General features: G+C 40.5%; 1 protein-coding gene and 1 pseudogene across 1 annotated transcript; one reads left to right on the forward strand and one right to left on the reverse strand.

The window, feature by feature from the left end:
- Positions 1-24: 24 nt before the first annotated feature.
- On the reverse strand, positions 25-4,785 carry LOC117423782 (sphingosine-1-phosphate phosphatase 2-like; annotated as a pseudogene).
- A 6,563-nt stretch (positions 4,786-11,348) lies between these two features.
- On the forward strand, positions 11,349-18,335 carry LOC117423148 (E3 ubiquitin-protein ligase RNF152-like). Its single transcript, XM_034038617.3, has one exon. The coding sequence runs from the start codon at positions 11,765-11,767 to the stop codon at positions 12,470-12,472; it is 708 nt and encodes a 235-aa protein (XP_033894508.1). The 5' UTR covers positions 11,349-11,764; the 3' UTR covers positions 12,473-18,335.
- The last annotated feature ends 1,064 nt before the right edge of the window (positions 18,336-19,399 follow it).

A 19,399-nucleotide genomic window follows, 5' to 3' on the forward strand; every position in this document is an offset into this window, starting at 1 on the left:
CCTACACTAGTGTTTGTAGTTTTTTTTTGCGGTTACCTTTACACCCAAAAAAGTGAGAATGCTGTAACACTAAATAGCTTTCATTGCTAAATCATTAACGAACCAGGGGTCTTAAAGTTTAATTTTTTTTCATCCATTCCAGGTATTCCAGTGACTTTCACTAGATTGTCATTAGCTGTACAAGTTTTATTCCTTTCTGATAAAAGGGGTGGCAAACTTTGCACTAAATCGAGGCCCCATATCTCATCATAATAACATTTGAAAAACACTTTATTTTGTCTCCTTAAACCAAAAAATAAATAGAATTACCACACAATCTGAGCAGGTTTTGAAGGAACAGCAACGATAATCCCCATTACAATAATCCCAGAAAGCTGTAGATCATTGGCACTGGGACTGCAGCAACAATGCCTATGGAAGAGTAGGTCACAAACCTGAACGGCACTTCGATTTCCAGTCTGTGCTTGACCTCTGTGTCCTTGGCTAAAACCTCAAACCAGGCACCGAGTTCCTGGAGGCTTAGGCTCTTCACCACCTGCCTGGTAACCACTAACACGACAATCGTCACAGGCGGTAGGGAGGTGAAGGGGCACGGTTCCCGTAGGCTTGTAGGTTTCACCAAGCTGGTACACCCTGCCCCAACTCCAAGGATAGTTGTGGTGTCACCCCTGGTCGGACTGTAATGGTCCAGCCTTGGGTAGTAGTAGCTCATGAGAAAGGGCACTACCACGGCCAAACCGGGGTGTAGGGCCTGGTGAGGTGCAGTTGCAGACGTCCCAGAAAGGGTAGGTAGGTGACATCACCAAAGCAGTAATCAGGACACCGCAGATCATATCCTGGAATATGAAGAAGGAAAATACCTTTCAGATGCGCTTTAAAATTATAAGAGAAATGAAAAGCATTCTGTATTGCTAGAGTATTTTCGTATTGTTCCTGACACGTCTCTGAAGTACTCACCAGCACAGTGTGCATTCCAGTGTAGAGTCTGCTGAGGGACACCAGAGCAGACAGGACTACTGCAGCCACTAAGCCCAACTGAAATGGATACTGGGAAACAGAACAGGAATCATATTACCAGTCATATCTAAGCAGGACATTCTCCCTTTTAAAAGGGTATTAAGCCCTTCAGTCTATGGCATTATCTGTGCATTGAGCAATAATAGTAACAAACTGGCATAATCAAATAAACATGCAGCTGGAAAGCACTATTGAAATAAACTGGAAGGTAGTATAATAAATAACATATAAACCCAACAGTCCTGGTTCTCCCCTCTCCCATCCCTTCTTGCAGAAAATATGAACGAACACTGAGGCAAAACATAAAATTGAATGTAGGATAGACTCTTGAAGTTCAGATGCATTCTGATGTTAATTACAAAAGAGCTTCCGGTCTTGATCCGTTCATGCAGATCCACTTGCGATATTGTATTTCATATTTAATTGCAACATTGAAAGATTTAACTTCATATTGTTAAAAGTTTATCTGGATCTGGACACAAAAAAAAAAAAGATATATCCATCATTGCAAATCAATCTGGCGACGTGTTTCGCAATACCTAGAAAAGAAGAGAAACAGAACACCAATCCCTTCAATAATTAAGAACAAGATCAGCTATCTGGGTAGGGGCGCCAGTCCAGACTACCATCGCTCTCATTCTCATTTTTTTCCCAGCAATAAGCTGCTGCACTCATCTTGATGTAACATTACTGAGTATTAGGACATGAGATTCAGAGCCATCTGGGGTGTACACATGTCTGCTTCATCTGCACGCCGCCGCCAGCAAAACTCAGCTTTTATCAGATAGAGACAACTTGGTTCAGCTTGTGACCGTGCTGAGTGTGAAATGCCAACTGAAAATATATGTATTGAATCTCAGTCAGGAGGAATGAGTAAATAACACATTATCCAGTGCCCTGGACTGGATAAATCTATAGTCAACACTCAGCTATTCTTCTGGCACAGAGTTACACTGTCAATTCATTTTTCAGAGTACAGTACATAGGGCTCTCTTAATGCTCCTGGCTGGATATTTGTGTGTCTCAATCAGAGTGCAGCCTATCAAACACATGAGAATTCTCATTCTTCATTTTTCACAGAAGGACACAAAGCAATTGGAACTCATGCGAGGCATAATTTAACAATTCAAATGTGATGGCAGTCACTTCCCACTGAGAAACAGGACAGCAGCGGTGGAAATGGAAATCATTCAGGTGGCCTCAAGGGTTTCAGGGTGCCATAAATTGAGGATGGGGTGGATAATACTGAAGCAAGCCTGAATGCTGAACCAATAACCTGCCACAGGAGGTGGGGTGGTTCATTTAGATCACCAATAGAAACCCAAAATGAACACAGCAGTATGGCAGCCACCCGTTTAAGCCAGAAATGTGCAGCCTTGTACCATAAAGTAGCCTTGCTGAGAACGATGGGTTTCCTACTGTTTCCCTCTTTGAACTGAATGATGCATAACAAGGAGATTGAGTTATCCCTTCAAGCAGTTAATTCAGTGTTCACTGTAGACATATTAATTTAGAGTGTAAAGCCAGTTCCAGCTCAGTCTAACACATGCCCCTAAATGGGACCCCATTTACTGTATTCAGCTGGCTTCCTTATACATGTATCCTGATTAATCTCCAAGATTAGAGAAATTACCATTTTCATACACCACAAAACCAGAGGGGACAGCTACAAGCAGCCATGTTGTTGCCAGGGGTTTTAAGAGCCGGTTTGGTTACGACATTTTCAGCCAAGCAGTCGGTTATGCAGTTTTACAGCTCCGAATTCAGAAAGAAATATGAACAAAGGGAATGGTGCCAGCTTGTCTGGTTCCAGCAAGGTGCTTGGAAATTGAAGAGAATTTTCAGGCTGACCTTGAAAGAAGTATTACTTTTCGGGGAGCCAAAAAGTACCAGAGAACTGAAAATCCTTGGTTTTCTTGAGTCTTCCTTCAGCACAGTTAAAAAGCCATTAGCTCCAAAATCCAAGGTGATCCCAGTGACAAAATCTGCCCATGTAATACATGTTGTAGTAAGAGCAAAGTCACATTCCAATTAAAACGGCATTACAGTTTTTGTATATCTAGTACAAACCAGATTAAAGTATTCAACAACTCTGCATTATCATCAAATAGGCATACAAGGAACAGACCAATTAGTCCTTTATTTAAAAGAAGAAGAATAAATCACATTTGCCAAAAGTTCATCAGCTGGCAGTCTGGGCTGCTTTAGAGATGAATCTCTTTTTAACTGGCGTCACACCAGAAGAAGCATGAAATGCGATATTCCTGGAATCCTCCTCAATTTGGATCGATAGCAGCTCCAACAGGAAAATCAATCAGAGTGCTGAAACTCCATGTTGATTAATATTTCAGGCTTATTTAAGATAACACTTTGTGTCAAGCCTTTAAGGTTATTTAAGGTTTCATCACAACTCCCTTGATAATGGAGGTGACAAGAGCTTCATACTACACCTCCCCCACATTCACTGAATGCAAGTAATTATGCGCAGTGGACACACATACAGCAATTCCATTGCTAATATTCATGCATATTATTAAGTGATACAACTTCATTTCAACCCCCACCCTTCTCACAGGGTTTAATGCCCTCCACATTAACCCCTTCAGTGCAAGCACGACCTAGACCCCTGACCAATACCCATCAGAACTGCACGGCACTGAATTCATTCACTATCATATTTAAGAAGGACACAAAAAGATCCTAAAAAGGCACAAATGCTCATCAACAACATGTGTCATCAGGGTCAATACAGCTCATCAAAGGGCAACAGATCTTTGGTGTCAATAAAACAGACTGGGGCTCCGATTGCACCGACCATCCAGCCAATATCTTTTTCTTGGCTTCAATACCACCCAAACTCCACAGTGCACAAGCATTTTAATACTGATGGAATCTGGTATGCTATAGCGTGAAGCAGCTTCACAGATTAAAGAATGCCTGGAGACTTGCACGCTATTCTGTTTGCCAACAACTAGGAAAGAAATAAAAGCGAATACATGCATCACTGCTTCTTGTTTAACGTACCTTTTAGCTGTTTTGTATCTGATTTCCTGTTTTCTGGAATCATGGGAGACACAGCAATTGAAAATGTGTTCCAGTGACTGCTGGGAAGGAAACAGATGAGCACCATTTATCCTGTCCATTCCTCTTCATGTACACATACTCCCCAACAGGCTAGTAACCTGTTACCAAGCATTTAAACAGCAACCTGTAACAAAACATACCAATTACATAAACCAATCCACAGTTACTGATTTACCTCATCAATCTCAGATAACAGAATTCAGGATTGCTCGCTACAAAGTCTCTCAGCAGTGTATTCATTTAAAATGTTCTCTGTTTCAACATTAAGAGAAGACATCACAAGATGGAACTACAAGGACAGCAAAGTCCCTCCTGCTAACACTTCAGCCCTATCAGTCTTTACCAGAGCTCTGAATGGCAGCCCTCACCTTGTACATGTGCATCGTACAGAGCAGTGAAGTGAGGGAGATGATGGTGGCTGCCATGGCGTGCATTGATGGGATCCCATACTCTGCGTCTACCCTGGGCTAAAGCTTCACAACTGGGGGGGTGGGGGGGGAGAAGGGGCAAGGCCATTTTAGGAGATCCTTTGAGATCTGGCCAACATACATCACAATATGCCAAATCAAATTGAAAATGAGTATCTCACTTTTACAAAAAGCATACATACAGTACATTCCAATATTTTAAAATAAATACATATATAATAACATTATTTTTCTTATTTTACCCACCAGTGCCTGATTAAATTTTAAACATTTTAAAAAAATTACAGCAAGCAGATGCAACCTTTACTAAAATTAATAATACATGAATATGAAAATATGTCACTGTTTTGGCAAGCTTGCAGTTTTCAGGGTTGTTTTTATAAACTTGGAAAGCTTTTTACAATACATTATATTTAATATTTAATGTATGATTGCAGGTATACAGAGAATCAATTGCAGCCTGTGTTTAAATTATTGTCAGTCAATGAAAAATGCATTCTCATCATTTCCAGCTACTTGCATTCATGTCCACCAGGAGAAACTGTTTATTTTATTTCTATGTATATTTATAGGGAAGGCTAGGTTGCTGCATTGGCATCATTAAAGTCTTTGAAAGACAAGTTGGCCACTTTCTCTGAATAAAATGTTGGTGGCATGAAAGAAATGCAACTGCATTATGACTCTGACAGTACATTGTGATGTGGTAAGCAATCTGATTTTCCATACAGCACATAGAGGTCAGTTTGGTTTTTTACAGGTTATGAAATTAGAACCTTTTACTGTTAATAAAATGTGTTATTTAAATCATAATATTCTCAATCTGTTACTTTAGCACGTGGCCTATTCAATTGGTTTTAAAACAGCAGATATAAATACCGTTGCTGTTTGCATAAAAATAATTTAAAAAAAAAACACATATATCTATCTATATATATATATGTATATATATATTTATATTTATTTTTAAGTGCCCTTTGTGTGCCCCAGCTGTTTTATTAAAACTTGTCTAATCTTATTCCTATATTTTCTATAACTGCTGCCAGCACTGTGTCTGATTTTACTATTAAAAGCTCACACTATTCTTTTGTCGAAAACTTCAATTAAAAAGTCACGACTTGAAGCGAGTAGGTCCTTAATGCAATGGTTATGAAACTGTGGGATTCTGTGCCTGTCTGACGAGGCTGTTTACATGATCTACCACAGCTTGATCCTCCCTCCAGCGTGTCTGCAAACTCTCTGTGACATCACAATGACAGGCAACAGATGAGCCACCTGAAGAGACAGCTTTACTCAGCACAGTAACACTTATCTAGAAGCCAAAACAGTACAATAGAAGAGACTGAGGATTGAGGAAGCAAAGTTACACAGACTGGAGACAGTAGTTTGGCCAGGGCACCGGGGGTCAGTAAAAGTATTTGAGAAGTCATGTGGAATCTTAAAACACACATAAAGAAGAAAAGAGCTCAGTTTTAATGCACCATATACAGTGATGCACCCTTCCTCACGTGCCATGCTTGGATATGCAGTACAACCCGGGTATCAGCACCCCCATTTCATATTGAAACCTCTGGTCTACTGCCTCCTCCTGAGCTAGCTACTGCAGGAATCAACATGTGTTACACTGATAAGTCATGGCAGCATTATACCAATGGCAAAACAATTGCTTTTTTTTGTTTTTTGTTTGGGGTGATCGGTCAGCCAGAGATTTAAACATCATGTCTAGGGCTTGGCATTAGTGTGATATTGATACATTTTCAGATGTCGCATTGCTATGGAATGCCTTAACAGAATCAGTAATTGTGAAGGACACAAGATTTGCCATGAAAAAATAAACTAGGCAATCTAGGTTTACATGGAGCTGTATTCAGTGCAAACAAGGAAAACAAAATAACAAAATATCTGTGTGACTAAAATAAGGCATGTTTGAGTAAAGTGTGTTATAAACCTAGTTAAAACCCTTAGGCCACTATAGCATAGCACCTCTGGGGTGCAGTTTGGTGAGTTGCACTGAAATATACCTGGCAGAAAAAAAAATTTAACCTTTTCATGCGTCCTTGTGTGATGTTACTATGTGCATAAGGATTGTCAAATGTGCTCACCACAGTCAATAAAAATAAACAGAAGACGTTTTTGTGTTACTGTATCTATGTACAATACATTGTTAATTGAAGTGGTGGGGGCAGTCAATAATGAACCCAGAGGATTCACTTCAGTGTTTCCCAATGTTGTCCATGCAGCGTGTGTTCCAACACAACCGGAAGAGCTATTTAAAGACCACTTTCTCTTGCCAGATAAACACATTACAATGTATAGATCGACATCCTATGCTTGAACCTGTTTCTACTTGGTGGCTTTCTCTTTCTCTCAGAGCGAGATTGGTAATGACAGGCTGCAGTTCAGGGCCTGGAGACTGTTCACGTGTTAGATCCCTACATGTGACTGGCCAGGGAAAGTGTTTACTGTGACAGCACTGTGTAACAGAACAGGTGACACAGCTTATTAGGGTTTTGAGACAGACAAGGACCTACTCACTTCAGAAAACATTTTGTTTGAACAAAGAGCTGCCCTGTTTTCTGTATACAGTACCAGTCATTGTTACAGTGTTACAGATGCGGTAATATTTATCAGTGTATTTTGTGTTTTGTTTTGACAGCACTGTATGATATATTAATAAAGCCTCTACTTTCAGTTTATTTTTATTCTCCACTCGTGTTTCTATCCTTTTCATCCAAATGTTAATCAAGAAAATATGTAGCTCCCAGCATTAATCTACAACCTCTTAGCTAATCACAACATCAAATTCATGGACATTCTCATACATGCTGTCTACAATGCAGCGACTCTGCAGCCAAGCTACTGCACAACTTGCATAGTCTCGGATCTGGAATGATACCTGGTGCATCTCCCCGGGGAGAGGTTGGAAAATACTGTCTGTTAATCACAGACCATCACAGCAGAGTCGTATCTCTTTCACTGGGTTAATCTAATCAGTAGAGTAATAGGGCGTGCCAGCTAGGGTTTAAAACAGGAGGGCTCTGTATTTGATGATCATGCCTTCAGTCACTCGTTGATTAGTTTTACATTTCTTACCCAGTAGTACCATCTCATATCCTCCATCTATTCAAAAACTAAAAACAAAATTGCATTTGGACGACAAGTTAATCCAATTATGCAAGCCATGTTGATCTCTATCTTCCCAATGGCATGAAATTCAGTGTCTACACACTGGCAGCAGCACTCCCATGTGCAACATGTACCTTGATCGCAGCTGTGTCTAATGGTAGCTTATCGAGAACTACGCTATGAAGTTAATTTACTCCTTGCAACATTAGCCTATCCCTTTCATCTTAATGCTCTGCCTTTGTTGTTCACGTCGTGATCTTATTAATTTTGAGGGGGGAAAACAACAACAACAACAACAACAAAAAACTAGTCACAAAGTTGTTTTTTTTCCCCTGTTGCCCAATTGTAAATCCAAGATAAAAAGGGAGAACACTCATATGACTCCTCAGATGTCTCATGAGTATGATCTTTTCACAAGATCAGCTTTTATATAAGAGACACATGTGATGAGATACCTAATAGGGAACATTTGTAACCATCAAAAAGCCATCACAAGATGCATTCTTTAAATTGCTGTTACTTTATGATGATCCGCTACAACATTTACATGTGCATGGAAAATATTTGAATACATATTGAATAAGAAACCTCACACTGCGCACATCCTGCTGTTTAAACACTGCAGCTCACTTCTATATTTGACTTGTATATCAATGGTTAAACACTTAGGAACAATTCTTATTTGTTGAACACTAACAACAAGCCCCTTTGAGTGTGTCTCTAACCCTTCAAAACCCCGAAAAAAGAAAATCAATTACTCAGCGGACAATCACCAATCTCAGTGTTAGAATTACTCATCGGACAGTCACCAGTCTCAGTGTTAGAATTACTCATCGGACAGTCACCAGTCTCAGTGTTAGAATTACTCATCGGACAGTCACCAGTCTCAGTGTTAGAATTACTTTTTTCCCCCTTAGAGGAAAACAGTAATCCATCACAAAGTCACATGGGTGCTACAGATCAGTTAATTTACATATAGATTACCCGGAGCTGTAGGCCAGTGCATTACTAAATATCTCTCAAACTTACCACTGTTTAGAATGTGTGTTGTGTATTGATGATGTCATGATGAAGCATGTACTACCATACAGTGATTGCAAATGCTAAAATGTGGATACCAATTATGTACATGGCTGCAGCTTACAGGAGTTCATGATACAATGACAGGTGCTTACTGCCCACATGCCCACCTGCCTTCTGCAAACATAGGGGTCAAAGTTCCAGTAAGTACAGGGAAGGAAAGTGATGCAGAAGACCTCCTGGCAAAGAGCAGTAGCGAATCAAAACAGGCAATAGAGGAAGCGATTCCTGCAAACGATAAAGCACAAGAGCACATTTGAACACCGTTTTATATCGTTTTTGTAATGTCTATTTGATCGCTCACTTTAATGAGTGCTAATTATGCAATGTATACACAAGGAGTAATGCACAATGCATTACATAATTAGCTAAACTAAGGCGTTTCATGATGCAAAAAAAGAGAGATTTACAGCCATCAGAAGGCAATTAATAAACAGATCAGCAAACTGAAAACAGGAAATCCTAACTTCATACTTTGGTGAGGAATTCTGCAAATGCTAGAACACATTTCATGATCAGTGAAGTAATTTAGCAGGAGATCGCTGCAATAATCCCCCTCTGCACATGTCAGATGTATATAAATGAGGAGGAAACAGCCTCCTGCAATCCAAGCACATCCACTATAAAACACTGGCGGTCAGACAGCAGGGTTACTGAACTGTTTTAACGACCAATCCTTGTACCTATATGGCTTCTATGACAAACCACCTCAGGAACCATTCTGTTTAGGTGGTCTATCAGAGTGCTTCCTCTGTGCCCCGGGGGTGATACAGCCCCATTTTACAAGGCTTACAAGTGTCCAAAGCAAAGGAAGATTCTTGCTGGTCAGGATATAGCGGCAGGCCCGTGCGATATTCTTCTAGTTGTTATGAAGTCACACATTATAATCTGTTGAGGAACCAGCACGCAATCCAGCAAACAGAAGGGACTGAATATTTAACAGGCAAAACTTTCTGAGAACTGGTGGTTTAGATACACTCTAAATGTATCATTGATTACGTACTGATCTTTATCTAATGCACCGCAAGTTTATGTTGTATTAACTGAGTGGAATGAGTCACCTATGTGTAGGAAATGAGCCGAGAAAAGAAGCACCAAGATTGAACAATTAAACGCACATCACTCTCAAAAGATTCAGTCATTTTCTTACTATTTTGAGATGGAAAGTCTGAAGTGTCTGCGTGCAAACCAATCTGCTTTATTTAGCTCCACAGACACATATATTACAGCAGCAGTAATTGTCATATTTATAACCCCAGCCTTCCCTGTTTGAGAGTCAGCCACAATAATAAGCAGAAGGATATTAGTGCCTTCAGAGGAGCATGATAGTTCTTGGAATGGCAACATTTGCCAAAAACTACCACCGAAAAGCTCAACTCCAGTAGCAAGCGGGTCATGGTGGGTCGAGCCTGCAGACTTGTGCAACGTATTGTGACAAACAACAGATGAGCTACAGCGGCCCAAATCAGAGGAACCATCAATACTGGACAAGCTATACCTGTCTGAACTTGAACAAGTGCTGGGAGTTACACATTGTGAGCTTCGGCTCCAAGTCACAGGGATCTGTACTGTTAGGGTATGACTAGTTCACTCCTGTAAGATCCAGTCTAAAGTTTATCATTTAACACTTTCCCTCTTTGTTGTATTGTCATGCCCACCATATAAATACAAGGCCAATTTTCAAAGCTTGGTATCTTATGTTGAACAAATCTCTGGTAACAAAGCAATGAAACTCAAAAAGCAAATCACTTGCTTGCATGTTTACATACAGCAGACAACATAACTTCACTGAGCAAAAACAGAGTTACAAGAGCAATGCCGATTTACACATTTGGAATTGATAAAAGTGAGTACATTTACTTAAAATTCACTTACCAAGTTTTAAATATCACGGCATAGGCTTTAGTAGATCCTATGGAAATGAGTGTTACTTGAATAAATTACCAAGTTTAGCAACCTAAGGGCTCACCTCCCTTTGCAGCTCTTGTGAGATTGACACCTCTTCCATGTTATTATTAATTTCTTAGCAGACACCCTTATCCAAGGAAACTTACAATTGTTACAAACTATCAAATTATTTTTATATACAATTACCCATTTATACAGTTGGGTTGTTACTGGAGCAACCTAGTTAAAGTACCTTGCTCAAGGGTACAGCAGCAGTGTCCCCCACCTGGGATTGAACCCACGACCCTCTAGTTAAGAGTCCCAAGCCCTAACCACTACCCCACACTGCTGCCCACAAACCTAGAAACTGTCTAAGACGAACCTAGAAACACGCTGATACCAAGACAATAAAATGTGTGTCTAAGGGACTAAAATGTCATAACATTTGTTATTTTAACATCTTGGCTCAGCGTTGATTAACAAAAACTGCAAATACACATCTGTTTAAGGCTCCCCTATGAACTTGCACCTGTAAATCCTGGGGTTTACACACTGGGCAGCACACACCCCTAACAGGTGTGGAAAGAAATCATTGAAGTTTTTACCTTTTTATAAAAAAATGTAAGGAAACAATGTAAAGAAATAAAATATATGTATTAAAACACACACACACGCAAAACCCTGAAGCGTTCTGGTACCGAATCATGCGCTGCACAGAAAGTCTGATGGACTTGGTATGGGTGGTTTCGCTTTCTTTTTTGTGAACGTGACATGATGTGTGTGTCTTTGTGTACCCTGATGCTGTTTTCCTTTGAGCCAGCCTTGTGATCACAATCTTTCGCTCGTGAACAGAATAGATGATAAACAAGCAAGAAAGGGTAAAGCTGGAGACTGGAATATCTCTCTGAGATCCAATCCGTTCAGATATAATACCCCTGCATTTAAAAGCACCGGCATTACATCACCAATGTTCCACTCACAGCGTCAGGAGCGCCGTTTAATATTTAACGGGAGAGATCAAAACAGCTAGAGAGCGCCGAATGGAAGATGGTGGGATTTAAAACAAATAACAGGAATGGCACTTTAAGGTTATAATTTACCCTCGTCTGAGCAGCAAGATCTTTTCAAATATAAAATATAATGTCATGGCAGAGGCAAATCCAACGGTATCCGTTCAAGCGCCCGGTGCAGCAGACACTTCTTATGAGGAATATGAATGCAAAATCTGTTACAATTATTTCGACCTGGATCGCAGGGCTCCCAAGATACTGGAGTGCTTGCACACATTTTGCGAGGAGTGCCTGACCACTTTGCATTTCAGACAAGACCGACCGTGGCGCATCGGCTGCCCGGTATGCCGCCACAAGACACCCGTGCCGGATTACAGGATCGTCAACCTGCCCAACAACACCAAAGTGACGGAGGCTTTCCCTTTGTACATCGAGGCAGACCCTTTACCCCAAGACAGCCTTCCTCCGTACCCTCCTCCGTCGCGCTACGCTGCAGCCCCGCAGCAGGAAGAACCAGAAGTGAGCGAGTCGCAGGCTGCAGCCCCAACGCACACCCCAAGAACCCCCTCCGCATCCACCCGCTACGAGAGCTGCCAGAACTGCAAACGAGCCGCGCTGACGGCGGGCTGTGTCTGCGTTGTGTTCTCCTTTCTCTCCATGATCGTGCTGCTCTTCACGGGCCTGATGTTTGTTCATAATTACAACAACCCCCCCTCGCCCATAGGCCCCATCTGTCTGTCTATAGCCAGCATTCTCGCTTTGTTTTCAGTGGTTGTCACGTGGCTCATCTGCTGGCTGAAGTATAAACCTGAGCGTACTAATACAAGCAGGCAAGAAAACTGAGCGTCGGTTCTCTGCAGCAGAAGAAATTCTTGATTTTTCATTTTACCACAAAATCTACAATATGGCCTTCTACAACTGACATGATGCAGTAAACACCACTTTTAGACATCACATAACTGTTTATTAATTGATGGTCACTGCTGAGTTTTATTATATTAGTAGTAGTAGTCGTAGTCGTAGTAGTATTCATATATATTTGGTTTATTACATATAATATTAGTTATTTTATTTTGGTATCGGTATTTGGTGCATTATTCGGGTTGATTTGCCAATGCTGTGTAACTGAACTGTGCTTCATCGTGCTGTTTTTTTGTCAGTGTTACCATATAAATACACCTTGAGTGCTTTGATGAGTTATTATACAGACAACATTGATTATTAGTTGGTTTCATTTGTATACAATTATTGGAATCAAAATACGTGAGGTGCACTGATGAGGGAGCTAGATGAACCAGCTACTTTGTGATGTTTTCTGTTTAGTACCTGACCCTGATGTGTTGACATCAACATATTCTTATTCGGAGACATAATGTTGTGTCTGGCAATCGAAACGGTGTGGGTATGACTTTACTGGCCGGTCACACATACGATCTTTACATAGTATGCAAAAAAGAAAATAACACGTGCATGTCATCACAACAAAACAAAGGAGCCGGTTTGCTGAGTAGCACGTGAGCATCTTCACCAGCTACTTCAACAAGCCATTTATATAAAACAAAGTCATTGTCTTGTCTCGGTTGTATTTATTTTGAAGCAAAGTACAGTATATGCCTGCACTAAATGATACACCGTAATTTGACACCGAATTGTTAAAATATGAGATGTTTATACTAAAATAAATTTAAATGAAATTGCTACTCTTTTATGTTCTCTTTGTTCTTCAGTGTGAAACTAGGCCAATGTAGAAATGCCTGCAGCGTACAGTAACTGCCTTGTTTTATCAGTACGCTATAACATATGCACTTCCTGGCAATGGCTATATAGTACCTACAGACCCCTGTACCCTGTTACATTAATGCAATGGGTTATATTTAGTAATTACCAGTAAATGGGACTGTTATAAAATATTCCAAGTATTTTTTTTATTATTATTTCAGTTTATTAACACAACCTTTGCCTCAGACCTTACCTTAAACTATTTATTATCCTGAGAAAACTAGAAAAATGCAGAAACATTAGGTTAATAATTTCAGTACAAAGACGATCACATGGAAGTCTTAATAACTGGATTGTCAATTAACCAGACCATTACTTAGTCCCAATAAAACACGTAATTTCGATTTTATTATTTAACATGAATATCTAAATTTAGCAATTTTGTTTTATTTTCAAAGACATATAATTTTGTCCATTTTACAATACAGCAAGCGCCCTCTACTGGTAGTAATTGTTAACAACATCTCACTGAAACTTTCACCTATATCGAGAAATAAATAATGCGACTGTCTATGCAGAATCTGATGTTACATTTGATGCAAACAAAAACAAACAAACAAACAAACAAAAAACAGCTTGACACGAAGGAAATACTGTACATGTTTAATGAGTGTTTACACATTAGCAGAAAAGACTAATTCAACAAAAACAAGAAAGGAGAAAAATAATTGAAACGTGTAAAACAGTTTGTTAGAAATATTAGTTACCGGATTTATGCAATTAAAAAATGGTTTGCTGCAGTTTAATATGCAAATGTATGATGCGAAAGCAAATACAGATAAACATATATTAGTTGAATGCTTACTTTGACCATTGCATTGTCACATGGTTCCCTTTCAATTCGAAGACAACCACCAACCAATACTTTTGGGATATGACTTCCTTAGGTAGGTGTTCGCTGAGCATTTGATGTCAGAGCCGCCGATAAAGTGACGTCCTTGGTCCCGCCTGCTGAGGGAATAAGTAGTCGCTTACAGTAAGGTACACTTTCCAGCCCTGGGTGCTTCGAAAAAAGGCTTGACAGGGTCATGGGGCCAGAATGTTCGGCCCTTGTGACTGAGCTGTCTGAGGCTCTAGGAGCCCTGGTTACCCCCCCTCCCCCCAACTGTCCCAGAGCCCCTCATAGGGTATCCCCTGCACACAGGATCAGCCACCACCCTCTCACAGCCGCTGCCCATCTCCACAGATGGCAAAGCGGGTCAAGCGCTTTAGACAGGCAAGGGACATCATGGACCTGAAAGTGCATATGGCCCAGGTCCTGGAGGTGTCGGCGTGGCAGCAGCCAGCAGATCTGCCAGTGCCTGTCCCAGTAGCTGGAATCATCAGCACGGATGGCAGAGGAGGGGGAAGGACTCTCTAAAGCGTCCTCCTGGAATGAGGACTCCTTCCCCACTGAGAGGGAGGAAGGACAGGAGTCCGCGCTCTCTACCGAGGCACAGCCCAGCTCCGAGGTTGCCTCGGAGGCTAGTGCGTCCCCATTTCTGAGCTCCATGTCGGCCCTGATGAGACGTGCTGCAATCTTTTTTGCAGGTCCCTTGAGCGACAGCAGCTGAGCCACACCGTGTTCAGGATGCAGGCTGAGGCTTCTCGGCCTCAGCCCTTCCCAGCATTCCTGGATTTCATGGAGGAGAGATCGTCCTGCCTCAGTACACAGTGTACTGAAGCAAGTGGCCCAGCTTGCTTCCTTAGAGGGCACGACTCCACCATTGCGGCCTTGGTCAAGGCTCTGCTAGTGGGGGGCTTGCCCAAGGACCCTGCATGCCCAAACCCGCAATGCAGGGTCATGGAGACACACTTGAAGCAGTATCCTGACCGCCTATTTGGAAGCCCTGCTCCCTGGCTTCCGAGTTACGCCTCCTTTCAGGCATACTGCTCCAGATCTCCGGCGATTGGTTTACAACAGTGGACTTGAAATATCCATTTAGCGGATGGAAATATCTCCACTTTGCCTTTCAGGGGAGTGCCATTCAGCTTCTCCTAAGCCCCCTGCATCCTTTCCGAAGTGTGTGGGCATATAACCTCTCTCTGCCCAGTGAGGGCATTGAGAGGTTATATGGATAGGACGAAAGTGCTGCGTCAGTCTGACCAGCTCTTTGTTTGCTATGGTGAAAGGACCCTGGGGCAAGCCCTCTCGAAGCAGCGACTGGCCCACTGAATTGTGGACACAGTATCGACTGCTTATAATGAGGCCGGCCTACCCCCACCGGGGAGGGTGGCCGCGCATTCTACTAGAGGGGTGACCACGTCATGGGCGCTCTTTCGAGGTGCATCATTGACTGACATTTGTACTGTGGCTAGCTGGGCTACTCTGCATACATTCACCAGGTTCTACCGAATCAATGTGGTAGATCCCTCTAAGCCTTCATTAGGCACTAGGGTCCTTGAGTGTAAAATAAAGGGTTCTGGGCTATAGAAAGCTACATGTTATTTTTTTACATACTGAAATATTTTACTTGGAATTAGAAGCTGAAGCAGCAATCAGTACTTAAAATGCTATTATTATTATTATTATTATTATTATTATTATTATTATTATTATTATTATTATTATTATTATTTATTGCTATTGTTCGCATATACAGTTTTTAATACAAACTGAACCGTGTCACGGTCCACACTGGCTGACTCAAAAAGTCGGCAGCACCTATGCTTGCACTGTAGAAGAGAATCTCTCTCCGTCATGATTTGCAATTTTCCTTATTCTTTAAATAAAAAAGTTATCCCAAAGGTGATTGGGTACTCTTGCAATTACACTGCATGCCTGTAAAATGACCAGACCCTACGTAGAACATGCACAGTTCATTTACATGTATTTAAAGCACATACTATTTTATGTATTCTGATTGGTCCAAATCAATACGTGTACTGGGTATGCGTTTTTGATCCGAATGGCCTTCCATAAATTTGTATACAGAAGGACATCTGGATACACTAAGAACTGTATAATAGAGGGAAGTTAACTAAGAGGGATGTTAACTAAACCCTTGAAATCAATAGTGGAGCAATACTAACACATGCGTTATATTAATGCCACACACCTCTTTTTGTATTTGGGCTATTGGCGCACATTTGTATGTGACACCATATACACAGCAGTTTAATCAGTAATGTACTGTATTAGAAAAGCCAGTAACGTCACCTCAGAGCTAAAGCCATCTACAGTAAAGCAGTCCTGTTTCATGCTGGAGTCAAGCAGTACACTCTAACATGCTTTGAAATTTAGCACTACGTTGTTTTTGTTAAAACCAAACATTAACATGATTAAAATCCCATTTGTAAATGTACCCCAACTTGTTCCAGTGTATTTGTACTGTTGTGAATGACAGTGTTGTCAACAGTGAGGTGAGTAAAACTGCCCCGCCACACCGTATGCTGGTCAGTTACAACCAAGGAAAACAGCAGGGGTCCAGGAATGCCTCCCCCAAACCCCCCCCCCCCCCCCCCCCTCCCGGGGTGCACCAAATGTATTGGGGCGGGTTTCCGAATTCACCCCATTTATATGTAGTCATGAGGCGTCCCATCACACTGCTGTCTTTTTATTGGTAAATAACTACAGAATAGGCTTTATTCAATGTTTCTAAACACTAACATATCTAAATACAGAGCTATTAAACAAGGGCCCAAACCTGCTTTTTTAATTTAATTAAAAATGACTCTGAATAAACTTGCAGCAGTATTCATATCTGCTACCGTTTATATCTAGTGAATTGTCACCAGATGTACAGTAGTGGTTAACTGATAATACAATTTAAGTGTAAAAAAAATATTTTGTTACTGAACATTGCAGAAATTGTGAATAAAACAGAACTTTTGGTAGATAGCCTACCCTGTATGATCCAGTACTTAGAGACAACATCGGAAGAGCATCTGAAATAAAGTGTAAGAGGAGTGGCTTTGCTGGCAGAGGCTGTGTTTTATCTGGCAAGGAACAGTGGTTCCTTTCTCATAATTACATGTTTTGAATGATATTTGTTGATTATGATTATTATGCCTTCACTATCTATGTAATCAGAGTTAACACAGGTTTATGTATAAGTTGCACCAGAATTAAATATATTGGTATAAATGCTGTGCTTAGGAAAATATTGTGTAGAGAAAAATATCATACAAATTGTTGCTGTGTAATGCCATGGAATTCTGTAATAGAATCTAAACCTGTATTAACAGCTATTACCAGGAAACAGCATGCTATTACCAGTACTATGATAAAATCACTGTAATCCCTGTTAGCACTAGTAGGCTTTTTAAATGGCTTTCCTAACATGCTTGTATTACACATATTAAACTTCTTTTGGAGCATATTTTGAACTTGATAAAGGAGGCCCTGGATCTCCTATATTACCTCAACTGCTTGACTTTATTAAATTACCAAGAAAAAAGCACAGCAGGCATGTGCTAATTCAATTTTTGATAAGAATCAAAGAACTGCATGTTCAAAGAAGCAAAAAAGTGACGTGACAGTTCAAGAGAGATCATGTGCTAACCATTCAGGGATATGTTTGTCAGTAGGTTAACATGAGACTACATTATTTTTCCTTGTGTGTTTTCAAGAAACATGTTTAATAACATCCCAACAGGAGATAAACAACTGATACATATTCGAGAGAGAGAGAGAGAGAGAGAGAGAGAGAGAGAGAGAGAGAGAGAGAGAGAGAGAGAGAGAGAGAGTATAGATTTACAACTCCTGTGTGCATATAAAAAACTTTGAAGTTTGTACTTTGTTTATTTGCTAATTGACTAGATCTTTAAAATAAGCTATTAATGTCTTTGTAAAGTGTTACATGTGAGAATGGCTGTGGTTTTGAGTTTTAGATTGGATGAACCATTGATTGTCAAATTGTGTTTCCCTGATTAGGGAATGTGAAATGCATGTTTATGTGTTAATCATGAGTGTATATTAACTCTGTTTAATTACTTTTATGTCTGGGAACCAAATAAAATATATTTTAAAAAAAGATATATAAAGTTCAGCCGTTGTTTGTGTTTGCTGAATAGGAAAGTGCTGTGTTTTTTCTGTTATATATGATGTCCTACATCTCCACCCCGTAGTTTTGACGTTCGAGTGATGACTGGTTGATGTGCACCTTATGGATCTTTGTGTATACCCATGAAGTATAAAATTCACTTTTCTTTGAACACAAGCTGTATTTATGTAATTTGATACATTACATTTTGACTTATTGTTTGCAGTTAACACAGTTAGAGTATTCATAACAATATAGTTAAAGAGAAAATTCAAATAACTGGGAGATGCCAGTTAAAAATGCTCCCCAACAAATTACAAAGTAGCTTGTCTTCAAATGAGGACAATGGCACTTAATGAGTTAGAGGAGTTCATTAACTTACTGTAGAAGCCCAGCAGATATGCAACCTCTACCCACGGGAATGCCTGGTACCTCATTGAACAGTTGGGAAACACAAGGGGGTCAAATGGCCCAAGGCTGCACAGTGTGAGTCAGGGACTAAGCATGCTATCTGGACCTGTGCATCTTCTTCATCTCAGGTCTTTGCTAATTCCATGCTGGCCTGTACAGTACTGACCCCCAAGCTTAACACAGAGAGGTTTATAACAGTAAAATAGTATCATACTGCAGGATAGTGTTGTAATTTATTAAAAGGTTAACACTAATTTGTCAGAACAACTTCCCTTGAATGTGATTTGGATACTGTAAATGGGCGCAGTAAAGTATTTTAGATTAGGTGTATCTATATGTATTGCACAGGAGCTGAGACCACTTGTGTGCAGGCTATGGGTTCAGAGCTTGTCACTGTCATTGAATAATGATTCAGTTATGTACCATACCACGCTCAGCAGCAGCAGGTATTATTATTTATTTCTTAGCAGACGCCCTTATCCAGGGCGACTTACAATTGTTACAAGATATCACATTATTTTTACATACAATTACCCATTTATACAGTTGGGTTTTTACTGGAGCAATCTAGGTAAAGTACCTTGCTCAAGGGTATAGCAGCAGTGTCCCCTCACCT

This window comes from Acipenser ruthenus, chromosome 17, assembly GCF_902713425.1.
Source record: "Acipenser ruthenus chromosome 17, fAciRut3.2 maternal haplotype, whole genome shotgun sequence".
NCBI lineage: Eukaryota > Metazoa > Chordata > Actinopteri > Acipenseriformes > Acipenseridae > Acipenser > Acipenser ruthenus.

Coding starts and splice junctions, on each gene's coding strand:
- LOC117423148 (XM_034038617.3), top strand. CDS start 11,765: ATGGCAGAGGCAAATCCAACGGTATCCGTTCAAGCGCCCGGTGCAGCA.